At 33.8% G+C, this 14,098-nt stretch overlaps 1 protein-coding gene across 3 annotated transcripts in view; it reads right to left on the reverse strand.

Moving 5' to 3' along the window:
* The window catches only part of LOC145245812 (SMAD family member 6-like), a 188,152-nt gene extending 175,019 nt beyond the window's left edge, over positions 1 to 13,133 (reverse strand). For 2 of the 3 annotated variants that reach the window (XM_080107462.1, XM_080107460.1), the window contains exon 1: positions 9,949 to 13,133. In XM_080107462.1, coding sequence (XP_079963588.1) covers positions 9,949 to 10,480 — 532 coding nt within the window. In that variant the 5' untranslated portion in view covers positions 10,481 to 13,133. The remainder of the gene's footprint in view (positions 1 to 9,948) is intronic. The other variant, XM_080107461.1, reaches the window with a different exon arrangement.
* Positions 13,134 to 14,098: the final 965 nt, after the last annotated feature.

Raw genomic sequence — 14,098 nt, forward strand, 5'->3', positions numbered from 1 at the left:
TATACACATGAGTAACTAATCTTGCCTTTGGTAATATTTTTGGGGTTTGTATTACTGTACACAGATTCGAAAAAGTTGTCAAAAAACAGATATATAACAAATAAATGTTATCAAAGGCAAGATAAGTTATTTTTCTGCCAAACTGGATATATTTTTCGTGTTTTTATTCAATGTAACATATTTATTCAGCTCGAAAAACAGTGTTTACCGATGTATTCGAAAATTCAAGATGGCGTCTCACACCCTCTTTAACACCGTAAGTTTGGAAAAAGGTGTTATAAATAAAAAACTATACAAAATACTATTAAAAACCCGCCGAATATATGTCAACCTATGTCACAGTAACATGTATTGAGCGAGTTTTTAACAGTATTTTATCCGGTTTTTTATTTATAACATCTTTTCCCAAACTTACCGTGTTAAAGAGAGAATCAGACTCCATCTTGAATGTTCCAATACATCGGTAAAACACTGTATGGTTTTCGAGTTGAATAAACATGTTACATTGAATAAAAACACGAAAAATATATCCAGTTAGGTAGAAAAGTAACTTATCTTGCCTTTGATAACATTTATTTGTTATGTTTTTTTGACAACTTTTTCGAATCTATGTGTACAGTAATACAAACCCTATTTTTTTTCTTCCTTTTTGCTTCGTTGGCTATTGTTAAATGTCAGGTAAAAAAAAAAAAAAAAAAAACCTGTAAAATTTTGCACTTAATGCGCAGACTTGCGCCTACACATTTTTTTTATGTCAATAGAAATGGATTGTCGATATATGGCAAACAAAAATATATATGGGTCAATGGGTCATGTCATGTCCAGCAATTTAACATTTGTTTTCAGATGTGATCTCGAAACTTAGCGAAATGTTTTACGTCTACATTTTTTTCCACTATACAGACAGCGGATTTATGATGAAGCAAAGGTCGCGAAATCTGCAACTGCATCTCTTGCACAGCAGTGGCAGTGCTTGTTGGGTTTAGTGGCAAGAAGTCCAAGACGACTGGAAACAATGCCGAGATAAGCAGAGAAAGGCTGATTGTAAACTAGTTGCGCAACCAAGGCTTGGAAGTATAGTGTACACTACTATTCAACTCATAACTGAAGAAAACAAATTATACTTATCTCAAAATGGCTTAGTGAAGGTGTCACATATGCGCGTGCAGTGTATCATGGTTCGTGTGTGGCTAGACGTGGCAAGATTTTAAATCAGACCGTAAAATGAATTCAACATGATCAGCAAGCCAGTATGTTTCAGGTTACCGCCTGTAACTTTTCAGAATAGCGAAAAACAAATGTGTTACCAAAGGCAATATAATTTACTCTTCTATCTAGATATTTGGGGGGTAACTTATTTTAAAGTGTTTTTAATTTTAAAAGCTAGTGTGAATCCTGTTGAGTTAGAATACGAAAATAAAACAAAATGGTGGTCCTATCAAGGAGATAGTCGGGACCCGATAATCGTTCAAAAATTGAAAATTAAAAATACTGAGAAAATACATCCAATAAATGTCTGTGCAAAAATGCAATGCTATTGCTCTATGATAGAGCATATCATATCTGTTCTATCCTAGGGAAAAAGAAGCAGAAGACCTTCGAGATTGAGAGAATTTAAATCTTAGTCCAAATCCAGAAAGTGCTGAAATAGCTAAATTTCAGTTAGACATGGTATTGAAATTTACATTTGTGAGGAGATAACAAATAAAGCACGTGATTAACAAACATTGCCCAATTTGGTAAATTTTTAGTTTATCGACCCCTCGGCATTCACCTTTAATTTGTCTACTTTTAAAGGTTTTCAGGTACGTTGAGAACAAATATCGCCACAACATACCCGCCCCTCCATGGAAAAACGGTTAATTAAACTGCAGAAGAAAAGCACCTGTTAAACTGCACAAGTACTATAAGTGAATACCCCCCCCCAAAAAAAAGAACGAAAAACATAATATGCTTTTGTAAACCACTCGTGAAAACTTACTGACAGCAATATTTTTACTCTTAAATGAGGTGAAAACTTTATTTTATGAAAAATATTTCTTGTCATTTCAAATGTCCGTCATGTATTCATGCACCTTGTGAAACGTCAAATGACTATGCGCGTGCGCACATCTTAGTAAGAAAGTGAAAAAAAAATGAATATAATTAAGAAAATGAAAAAAAAAAAAAAAAGATTGTCCGTTTTGATATCGGGAAGCGGAAAAATATCCGAAAGGGTGGGGGTGGGGTCATTTCGGCCTTGAAGTCGAAAGATGTTTTGGGGGCCATGTTTTGGCTCTTTTTTTCCTAAATGGGAAACAAGATGGCCGCCAGCAAAAACAATAGTGATTAGGTTGAAACTGAATGTCTTCAAATATGGATAATTGCGTGTTTGCCACAAAATAAATGCGATATTCGTTCTCAGCGTACCCGAAAACTTTCAGAAGTCGACAAATTAAAGGTGAATGCTGAGGGGTCGGAAAAAAACAAAATAACAAACTTTTAATGAAATATTAAATAGTCGTTAAAATTACTCCGTATTTATTTTTTCAATAAATGTTCGATTAATAATAATAAAATAATTCAGTATGTATTAAAGTTTTGTATAGGAGAGACACGTTTAATTAGTTTCATTTAATATAAATTAATGTGTACGTGTGTGCGTATCAATTCTCCGGTATTTAGGTTCAATTGTACTATAAAGACCATTGGAATATCTCGCCTATTTCCTTTTCAACCAAATATTGAATAAAATTGATTGTAATTAAATACAGATTGGCGGAATGGGGGATAAAAATGAATGGTAACATTCAATGCTGCCAAGACTAGGCTTCTTTCCTTTAATAATTTCTCTCAACCACTAATAACCCTGGCTAATGGTGTATTACCTGAAAAAGTACTTCGTTCAAACTCTCCAGCTTAATATTCACAGGGAACATGAATTGGAACAAATACATCAAAGACATTGCCAAAGCTGCTGTGCAATAAAGGTAAGCTCTCTGTGCTAGAAAGCTACTTACGCCTGAGAGTATCATACATCTACAAGGCCACATTTAGCCCATGTATGAATTAGTGTCGTTACATTTGGGCTGGTGCATCTGCTACTAGTCTCACTCTTAGACAGGGTTCAAAAGAGTCGCGCAGCTAATAAGTCCAGCATTGTCGGATAGGCTTCAAACAACATCGGTAATCTCCAAAAATACCGTTAGGGCTTACAACATGGCCGCCAGAAGAGTCAACAAAAAACTGCGAATAAAATATATAAAACTCGTAATTTCTGTTTTTAAAGTGGGTTGTCAATTTTCTTTATGAAATATACTTCCAAAATAAACTATTACAGTCGTTTAAAACATAATAGAAGTATTATTTTTTATTTTTTAAAAACAATGTTTACAAAATGTCTACGAACGTGCGTAGACATTTTGTAAACGACTGTAATAGTTTATTTTGGAAGTATATTTCATAAAGAAAATTGACAACCCACTTTAAAAACAGAAATTACGAGTTTTATATATTTTATTCGCAGATTTTTGTTGACTCTTCTGGCGTCCATGTTGTAAGCCCTAACGGTATTTTTGGAGATTACCCGAACTACAAACCCTTGTAACCCCCTCGACGTAAATACCCCGACAACTCGACAAGCAACAAAATTCTACCCCTACACAGATCCCTAGATACTAGAAAGCCTTCTAATAGTTTCTTCCCTAGGACTGCTAGACTTTACCTTCCAAGTTCCTACTTCCTTGACTGTACTGAGATGCAGAAGTTCAAGTGTAATGTAAACAAACATCTTGCCGCTTAACTCCCTACACAGTATCCCTGCAAATTATGTCCCAGATTGTAGCCCCCTACATCAAAGTGGCACTTTGCCTTGTTTGGGGTGAAAATGCAATTTAAAAAAATGTTATTCTTAGATTATCTATTAACATTTTTCTAAACTTGTTTTGCAAAAAAAAATAAATAAAAACAGATTTTATAGAATCACTCCAGTTTCCAATTTTTCGTTTTGACTGAATTGTGGATTGGTTATTTTGTTTATTTTTTTACGACCTGCTCCAGCGTAGTATAAACACCCCACAACCACCCCACGTTAAGAACGGCTTTCCAGGTTGGGGTTATTTCAAAAGCCGTTCTTAACACGAGGAGGTGGTGGGTGTTTATAATACGCTGGGGGGAACGTTTTGTTTTGAACCACATAAAAAAAAGCGGTAATTATATACCATGCTATTTTTCCGACAGAGTTTTCAAATAGAATTCAAATTTTACGATATCTTCATTTGTTACATTAAAATACAGAATAGTTTAAAATAAATAAAGAGCTAGTAATGTTAATTGGTTTTTAAATAACGTTATTTTAGCGCGGTCCGCATTACAACACAAACTTAGGTAAAAAGAGCAACTTATCTTGCCTTTGGTAATAGTCATTTTTATTTATTTTTTTACCCCTTTTTATTTTAACTAAATACCATTATTTTCTGTTTTCAAAATAGCTGCCAATTTGTTTAAAGAAATGGTTACATGCGTCTTGTCACGTGATCAATAACTAGGCGATTGATTATACGTTACAAAAAGCGAAAAGAACTTTTCAAAATGTTTATGCGTAAATCGCACCGAACAACCAATTATTTTTACTAAAACACTTTATTTTCGATTTCCGCTATTTAGCGGAAGTCTTGCGAAGTCCTGCCGGTGTATACCGAGGAAAAGTCCCTTCTGATTAATAATCACTTGAATTCCAATTAAATTTTAAAAATACATAAAAAAAAATAAAACATAAAAACTAGGGGTTAGTTTTACTATTTTCTACCTAACTGGATAAGTTTTTAGTGTCTTTATTTCATGTAAAATGCTTATTCGGTTCGGAAAAAAACAAGTAATGTTGAATGCTGCCGGATAAGATGGCTGCGATGTCTTTGAAGACTCTATAATGATTTCAAAATAAGAAATAAGACAAAATGGTGGTAGGAACCCACCCAATAAATGTTACCATGATATTTATTGGGTGGGTTCCTACCACGCTTTGGTTTTATTTCTCGTTCAATATTACCCGTTTTTCGAAACGAAACATTTTACATTAAATAAAAAATACTAAAAACTTATCGAGTTGGGTAGAAAATTGACAACTTCTTTTCGAATCTATAGTAAAACCCAACAAATGCTATTAAAGACAAAATTAGTTACTCTTCTACCCAGCGAGAGATTAATGTTTTCACTTATTTTATAGTGTTTATTTGGTTCGAAAAATAAGTAAAACCGAGTTACTAAGTTAGAACGACTAAGTTTTGAGCGATTATCGAGATTTACTTCATGAAGTAAAGTCTCGATAATCGCTCAAAACTTTAAAATACTAATAGAAATCCACCCAATAAATATTACGATGACACTCATTCGGTGGATTTCAATTAGAATCACAACATCTTTATTTTCGCCATCTTGTGGTTGTTTTAACTTAGTAACTCGACACTACTCGCGTTTCGAAGTAAGCGCTTTAAAACCAGTTAAAACAAACATTTATCAACATTAAGAAAAAAAAACTTATATTGCCTTTGGTAACATTTATTTGTCATATATTTGTCTATTTAACACGTTTTTGGTTTGTTGTTTATTGTAAAACATACAACAGAAGGAAGTTTGCTTTATTTCGGTCTACATCGGAAAGACTTCCGCTAAACGAAAAACGGAAGTTGAAAAGAAACTGTTAGGAAAAAATAACCACAATCTCATTTTCATTTTTGCTGTTGACTGGCGAGGAGTATTAAAACTTAACCGATAATCAACTGTAGAATCGTAGTTATTTTCCAGAAAGATGAACAATGCGAATCTACAAACAATTGTGACTCGATTACACATTTTCAAGAAGTTATATTGAACATTTTAGCTTTAAGACGGCGGCTGGTATTAACGCAAGTCTTCAGTTTGGTTTAAATTTTTTTTTTTTTAAATAAAAAATAGGTAACTAATTTGGTTCGGATAATATTTCAGTGATGAGAAAAGCTAAAAGCTTCAATACAACCATGTCCCATCGTCGAAACGTTGCATCCCTCTGCCTGTTCTACAAGTATTTTAATGGTGAATGCTCTGATGAACTGCAAGCACTTGTGCCCCCACGACGTGAACACCCTCGACAGACCCGACAAGCTGCAAAATCCCACCCCCACACTGTAGAGATCCCTAGATGTAAAAGATCTTTCTACTCCAGTAGTTTCTTCCTCAGAACTGCTAGACTTTGGAATTCCATTCCAGGTCACTGCTTCCCCAACTGTACTGACATGCATAAGTTCAAGTGCAACGTGAACCAACATCTTGCTGCCCAAATCCCTACATAATACCCCAGTAGATGTTTCCCCTGATAGTAGCCCCCTACACCAAAGTGGCAATGTTGCCAATGTGCCTTGTTTGGGGTGAAAATGTAACAAAAAAATAAAATAAAATCCTCCTAGAGTACAAAAAAAAAAGTGGGTTAGCTTAATTTCACAATGGAACGTGTCCTGATGAACTCTTAGCACTTGTGCCCCCCTCGGCAAGCAGCAAAATCACACAGGTCATTGTTGAGGTCCCTAGATATCGGAAAGCCTTTTAAGCCCCCCCCCCTTATCTGCTTCTGTAACTATACCGAAATTTAATTGTAATGAGGACACGTACATCTCGCTGTTCAACTCCCCCACAGTCCCCCTGTTAGACGATTCCAAATAATAACCTTAGGTTCCAAGTGGTAATATGCCTTGTTTGGGTGAAAAAGTAATACATATTAGTTGAAAAGCCCTAAAGCCCTATTTGCAATGTGGGATTAAATTGTATTGGTTTGTTAAATAATTTGTTTCGAAATTTAAAAATCTGTTTAAGTTTTGAAACTGAAAATTAGTGTTTAAAATAATTAGTCGATAGTAATCGACGCGCAGGTAAACATGGCTGCCAGCGATTAATGCTATTAAAATGTTATTTATATATCACATGTGTCGATATAGGATTGCCCGGGATTTCTTTTTATTTATTTATTTTTTTGTAATCTTCAAGTTTAGTCACCCTCTGTTTACAAAGTCTTTGTGCAAAGTTTTCGGCTTATTAACATTTTTTTAATTTTATCTTTTTTAAATAAGCAAACGAACAAAAAATTGATATTTTTTTCTCATTTTAAAATAAAAAATAAAACAATTTACAACCAACAGCTCCGCACAAAAACACAGGGTGACTAAACTTGAAGATAACTTTCAATTTTAGCACTTATACCACCGCGGTATTATTGAAGATTTTTTTTTTTCAGGTTAAATTCAAGCTACAAAACACCCCATATTAAGAATGGCTTTCAAAATAACATTTCAGCACGGTGGTAAAAGTGCACACCACAGCGTATTATAAACACCCCAAACTCCCTATGTTAAGAATGGTTTTCGCAATAAACAACCCCACAACCTCGAAAGCCGTCGTTCTTAATATGGGGGTGTTTATACTACGCTAGGGCAGGTCGTAAAAATAAAAAAAATAAATAAAAATACTAAAAGGTTAAAACTAAGGTATAGGTAATTATTAGTACTTATGCTGAAATAACGTTATTTAGAAACTCGCTCTTAACATGGGAAGGGTACTTTATAACTGTTCTGCATTTTCACCTTACAATCTAACAAAAGATGCCCCCCCCCCCCGCCCCAAAAAAAGTCCGTATTTCTGCATAAATACTAAATAGTTGCGATTTTCCAACGGTTTCTCCTATTTTTAGCTAAAAGTTAACCAAACCATCAAGTTCATCACATAGGAAGGATTTTAATTATTAGCCTATCTTTAAACGAGGGGTATCCACATTAGAAACTAAACTTAATGACATCACAGTGTATACCGATTAATGAAATCCCTTAATATTGTAAATCCTTGTAAAACGAATAAGGATATTTTTTTTTAAGAATCACCTCAGTCTCCATAGCGTTTTAAGGGCATTTTGCAATACAGACAATAAAGCCAAAACAAACATTTTTTTTTCTGATTCGTTCTAGCTGGGGATGGAGCATCCTACTCGCTATCAGATATTCAGACAGATCTTTAAGATTCGAACCGTCCCTTTCAAGTGTAATTGTTACAATCTCTTGTCCTTGGATCATCGGGTATATTCGATTAGAGACGGGAGTGATTCTATAAAATGTCCTGATAAAGTTAATATGAACGACTCGATTAACATGTAGTCTAACCATTTCTAAAATGAATTAAGATAAAGGATATTAAAAAGTAGGGGAGGGGTTATATATTGTCGACAAATTGTTAAGGGAAATCAAGGGAAGGAGAGATTAGTTTTAATTTAACTCATTTGTGACCTATTTGCGTTCAAAAAGTTCGCGTAAGTACGGATTCTGGAAAAAAAAAAAGTAGCTAGCTTGTTTAACGTAAACAAGTGACTAAACAAAAATGGTTGCTCTGCTCAGAATCTGGGTAAATTTATACAAACACCGTGACAGCGAATTAACCTTAACCCTAACCCTAACGCTGTCACGGTGTTTGTATAATAATACCAGAATCTGTATCTACGCGAATATAACCGCCGTTAAATATTTGGTGATTCTGCAGAATTTGAACAGAATTAAACAAACGGTACTTATGCATTTCTGTCACCATGCTGAAATAACGTTATTTTGAAAGCCACTCTTAACATGAGGAGGGTGTTTGTAACTATTCTGTACTTCCACCTAACAATTGAAGATATCGTGAAACTAATTTACCTTAAAAAAATAAAAAACTTAGCGCAGTAACAGAAGTGCATACGCACCAAACACGTCTAACCAGGATTTATGCAGAATATAAATAGTTCTTATTTTAATTTATTCGGTCAATGTGGTCTTGTTCCACTGAAGACTTACCAGTAAAAGTTTATTCCGAAAGCCGTTCTTAACATGGGGGGTTGGGGGGTAATACCCCTGAAATGCCACTCTTTAAAAGTCTACAGTGGGGCAATCAAGCCACATTGACAGTTTTATTTATTTTTAGATAAGATTCAAGTTAATTCAATTTTTACAGTATTTTGTTAGGTTTTGACATCGTTAGGTGAAAGTACAAAATATTTACAAAACAAGATTGGATTTCTAAATAACGATTAAGATTGAATTTCTAAATAACATTTTTCAGCATGGTGCGTATTCCGCATAAGTACTGATGGACAGTAAACCTAAAATGTTAGGGTTAGTTTAGGGTTAAGAAAAAAAAAAAAAAAAAAAATTTGTTTAAACACTGAGTAATACCGAATTACTTGACGTAAACACGTCACGGTGCTTATGCAATTATGTTACCGCGCTATTTTTTTTTTTTTTTTTATATTCAAGTGTAAGATTAAATTACAGAATAGGTACAAAACATCCTCCCCGTGTTAAGAATGTTTTTTTTAAATAACGTTATTATTTCAGCACGGATCAATAAGTGCAGGAGGAGTACCCTTTTTTATATAGTATTTAAGTTAAATTTAATTTTTACGATACATTTGTTCATTAAATTGTTAGGTGAAAGTCCAGAATAATCCTCTCAACTCTTCATGTTAAGAATGGGTTCAGCGCGGTAACATATGCAAAAGTACCCAGGTCACAAATGAGTAGGATTCTGACTATTCTCAACGATAATGGCTTTAAAATAATTTGGCGATTCAGAAGCATAGGTGACCCAGAGTGCAGACGGACCGGTGTTAGGCGAAAACCTAGCCTCGATGTGAAAATGTTCCGATTATTACCAAACCGGACACTTCCTGTTTTAGTTTTAAAATAAATCTGTAAAATATATTTAAAAAAAATGAAAATGTCTTCAAAAGTTTCGTACATTTTCTTTCATGCCAATTTGCTTAATTTATTTTAAACTAAAACAGGAAGTTCGATTTGGTAATCGAAATATTTTCACAGACTAGTTTTCCACCCGACACCGGTACGGTCGGATTAGGGTCGCCTATGCTTCTGGATCGCCAATAATTTATTTCGGTAATAATGATTACTTATATGAAAATCTTACCTGTTTTCATTAATAAACTCCAGTGGTATGGGTTGCAGCATACGTAGGCCGGGTCGTCGGCGGCCGTGCAACATGGTAATCGTTTCATTTCCGTATTGGGGGTTATGTGTGGCCACCGCCAAAGCTGGCAACACAACACATGGGCCGAGACGGTCCGTCGACCCACCCGGAGTTGATCTTTGGGTAATAATACACAGTCCGTGGTTTCACCGCCCTTACTTTCCACGCTTTGTATAAGAATGTCTAATTGTCTTTCGCGCAGTCGTTTTAACATGGTATAGGAAACGGTTTTCAGCTCCATTTCATCTTGGTAGCTGTAGTAGTTGTTGGAAGGGTCGAGGGCGGTTGCACCGGCGACTGCAGCACCTGTCGTCGGGGTCCCACCTCCTGTGGTTGGTGTATGTGTGGTTGTGGACGCTGATGATGAGAGGTGTCTGAGATTGCCTTCAGTCGAACCCGTGGCTTCATTATGTAGAACCCGATTTCTCCACAATCGCTTCACCAGGGCGTTGCGTTTAATAGAACGGAACATGAAACATCGGGCCGACCTATTACAGGAACGTCCACAGACATAAAGCACACACACTGCGTGGTCTTTCCGGAATTTATGACTGATATACGTGGTGAAGCCAGGCCGACAAAACCCCACCGACAAGGGCACGTCCACAACCGGGGCCCGGGTCGCTTTAAGATGGCGGGGTTTAATCTTAAAACGCAACAGAAAAGTAAAAAACAAAAAAATAAACCTGATGGAAACGAGGAGACAACATAGGTCGAAGATAATTAAGCAAGAAAAGCAGATACCTATTTGTTTTTTTGTTTAAGATTCAGGTTTCTTCCTTTTTCATTTTTATTAAAATATTTGGATTTGCTTTGTTTATGTATACATAAATCCTAACATTAGATTTTAACACTCCCTGGTCCTCAAGGTAATAAATAGGGAGATGTTTTAATATATAAATAGCTACCTATCTTTATTTTGGAATAAACGAAATATACATGTAAGTAACAGTAATTATTTTCAATAAACTATACCACAAACAAACTGAAACCTATTTTTTAAGGCATAAGTAAAAATAAAAATTAAATTAAAGTGTAGTTTATAGTCTATATTAATATATATAAAAATGAAAATATTTGCACGATTTAAGACCTATATCAAGATGAATAAATAAATTTTATGAATTTCGATTAAAACAGGAATAAGAAAAAAATCTTTTAAAAAGTTGAGCGTTAAAGCGCATTAAAAAAAAAAATGAATGAATGAGCGATCGAAAAATTAAACAGTAAAAAACGCTATAAATATTGACATTTAAATTAATCTAGAAAATAAATTTTAAAAACTAAAATACTTTTATCAACAAAAATGAGGTCTTAAAAAAATAAAATAAAAAACGAAATTTAAAAAAAAAAAGGAAAAAAAAACAAACTATTTTTTCAGGTTAGCGTGTGTACCTTTTCCGGGGTAGTTCGGTCCACACGTTTCGGTTTTAAACTAACGCTCTTTTTCTTTTTTCTGAAACGATGTAATCATCCAATACGGTCCACTAGGAAGAGGCCTTTTTCGGGGATATTCTTTAAATATCCGGAAATTTCCACTGTAATTCCATGTGCACCGGTGACACCGCGATAGATTCTTCTTTTTTGTTTTCTTAAAGAAAAAAATATTTTCTTTATAAAAAAGCCGAATCGACTTCTTAGAGCTAAAGTTCATACCCAAAAAAGAAAAAAAGACGCTCGTTCTCGCCACTTTAACATAAAGCCGTCTTTTTTCCTTTCCCCTCGGTTTATAAATAATTTAAAAATAAAAAAAAAAGGTTTCTTTTTTATATTAATATATCTTCCAGTCTGTGGCTGTGTTTTTTTTTTTTAATAAAAATAAAAACAGAAGGTATCCTTTTTTTTTTCCAAGTTTGAGTTGAATAAAATTTCAATTACCCTGTTTGCATTTAGAGGGCTCGCGGTTTTTAGGTTGTTGTTTTTTTTTTTTTTTTTTTTTTTCTTTTAAATTAAATATTACATTTAAAAAATAAATAGTTGTTTTTTTTTTGTTCCTTTTTTTTCTCTCTCTCTCTCTCTTGTAGGGTTGAATTTAAAAATTTAAAAAGGGGACGATTCAAACCCCGTGTTTTGTGTGTAGAAGAGAAAAAAGTCGCGCTCTGAAATCTAGCTGCTGTAGGAGAAGGTACTCCAAGAAATACTGAAGGTTGGTTTGTGGTGGGAGGAGTAGTAGTAGTAGATGTTGTGATGGTGGTAGTCGGTTAGTGTTACGCTATATCCCACTATTAATTAAATAGTCGACCGAGGAGAGGGATAGAGAGAAAGAATGAAGCTGGCTGGCTTTCTCTCTCTCTCAGCCATAGGCGCCTAAATGACTGGACGCTTTTTTTTCTTTTTTATCAACACAACAGAGAAAGAAAGAGATATGTGTGTAGTACACACACATACATACATATATATATATATACATGCATACATACATACACACAAACATAGCCAACACGCACTCACGCAAAGAAAGAGGAGTGCGCGTTGGGGGACACTAACTTGGGCTTTAAAAAAAGGATAACTTTTGTCCCCCTCTTCTATGTATGCGTGTGTCAGTTATTTGTCAGATATGCGTATATAAACACACACACACACACACACATATATATATATATATTCTATGTTCGAGCTTAAATCGAAGTGTAGTATATGTTGTCTTTAGAGGAGAAATCCTTCTCGACCGGGTCAGTTTTTATTTTTGTTTTATTCCTATCGAAGGGTGGTTGGTGCTGAATTCTATCGACATTAAAAGCCTACCGTAACCCCTTATGCAATTGATCTCGTGGGGAGTAAATGTGGACAAGATGCCAGGGCTGTTCTGTTCTGTTTTGTCCTCGGTTTGTGAAAGAAATCCTTCTTAAGTAAGGCAATTTTAACTTTTGTCCCACTCCAGATTGTCCCTTATAAGGGAGCTGGAGCTGGCTGGACATCCCTATTCCCTCGCATTGAAAAAAAAAAAAATAAATAACGATGCTGTATTTAATTTTGTCCTCATGGGAGATGGTTCAAGAAAATAGACACATTCCGTCAATAATACACGTGTTTAAATATAAATAAATGTATATGTTATTGTCAATGCTTTATTATTAGGCTATTTTTTTTTTTTTTTTGTTAATGTTAAGAACGGATGATTATAACTACCTTGAATAATAATTGTGTTACAAATAAACAGTTTTATTTAAAATAAAATTACCGTAACTTTAACAAAAGAATTTATTATTTGAATGCATTGTCAACAGATAACTCTCTCTCTCTCTCTCTCTCTCTCTCTCTCTCTCTATATATATATATATATATATATATATATATATATATATATATATATATATATATATATATATATATATATATATAATTAATTAAAAATGTTTTATAGATTTATATGGGTCTTCAGGTTGAAAAATATTCAAAAGATTAGAATCATTGCATTCCAACAAGGGGAGTTGAGAGTGCCAATCAAAGAGAGCAAATTTATATATATTTTTTAAATGTTCTTTATATATAACTGCATTTATATTTATTTGACAATATTTACATTAAGAAAATAAAAATTATTAATCAGACAAGATTTCGAATCTCACTTATACGTAACTCTGGGAAAATGAAAAACTAAAACGGATTTCTAAATTCTATAAAAAAAAATGTAAACATGACTATATTAAATGTAGTATATTTATTAGATATATTTTTTTTCACATAGGCATCACCACTTATCAAGGCCGAGAGACCACTCGAGGATAAGGGTTAAGAGTGTACAGTAGTCAATTGGACAATATAGTAATCGTTAGTAATTTATTATATATAAGTAAAACCATATAAACATCAGAATATATATATATATGTGTGTGTGTGTGTATATATATATATATATATATATATATATATATATATATATATATATATATATAAACTTATAAAAGCTCTACATATGTATTGAGCACTTTTGCCCTTTTTAAGATGCTGATTCTTCCAAAGATATATCAACCATGGTTTGGTTTAGTCGGGGTCTTAGTTTTGTGATTATTTAGTAGTCTAAGATATACTAGTGTGTGTGTGTGTGTGTGTGTGTGTGTCGGTTTTTTACTCGCACTGATATACACTG

The sequence above is a fragment of the Euprymna scolopes genome, chromosome 23 (assembly GCF_053919585.1).
Source record: "Euprymna scolopes isolate OS-2025 chromosome 23, ASM5391958v1, whole genome shotgun sequence".
NCBI lineage: Eukaryota > Metazoa > Mollusca > Cephalopoda > Sepiida > Sepiolidae > Euprymna > Euprymna scolopes.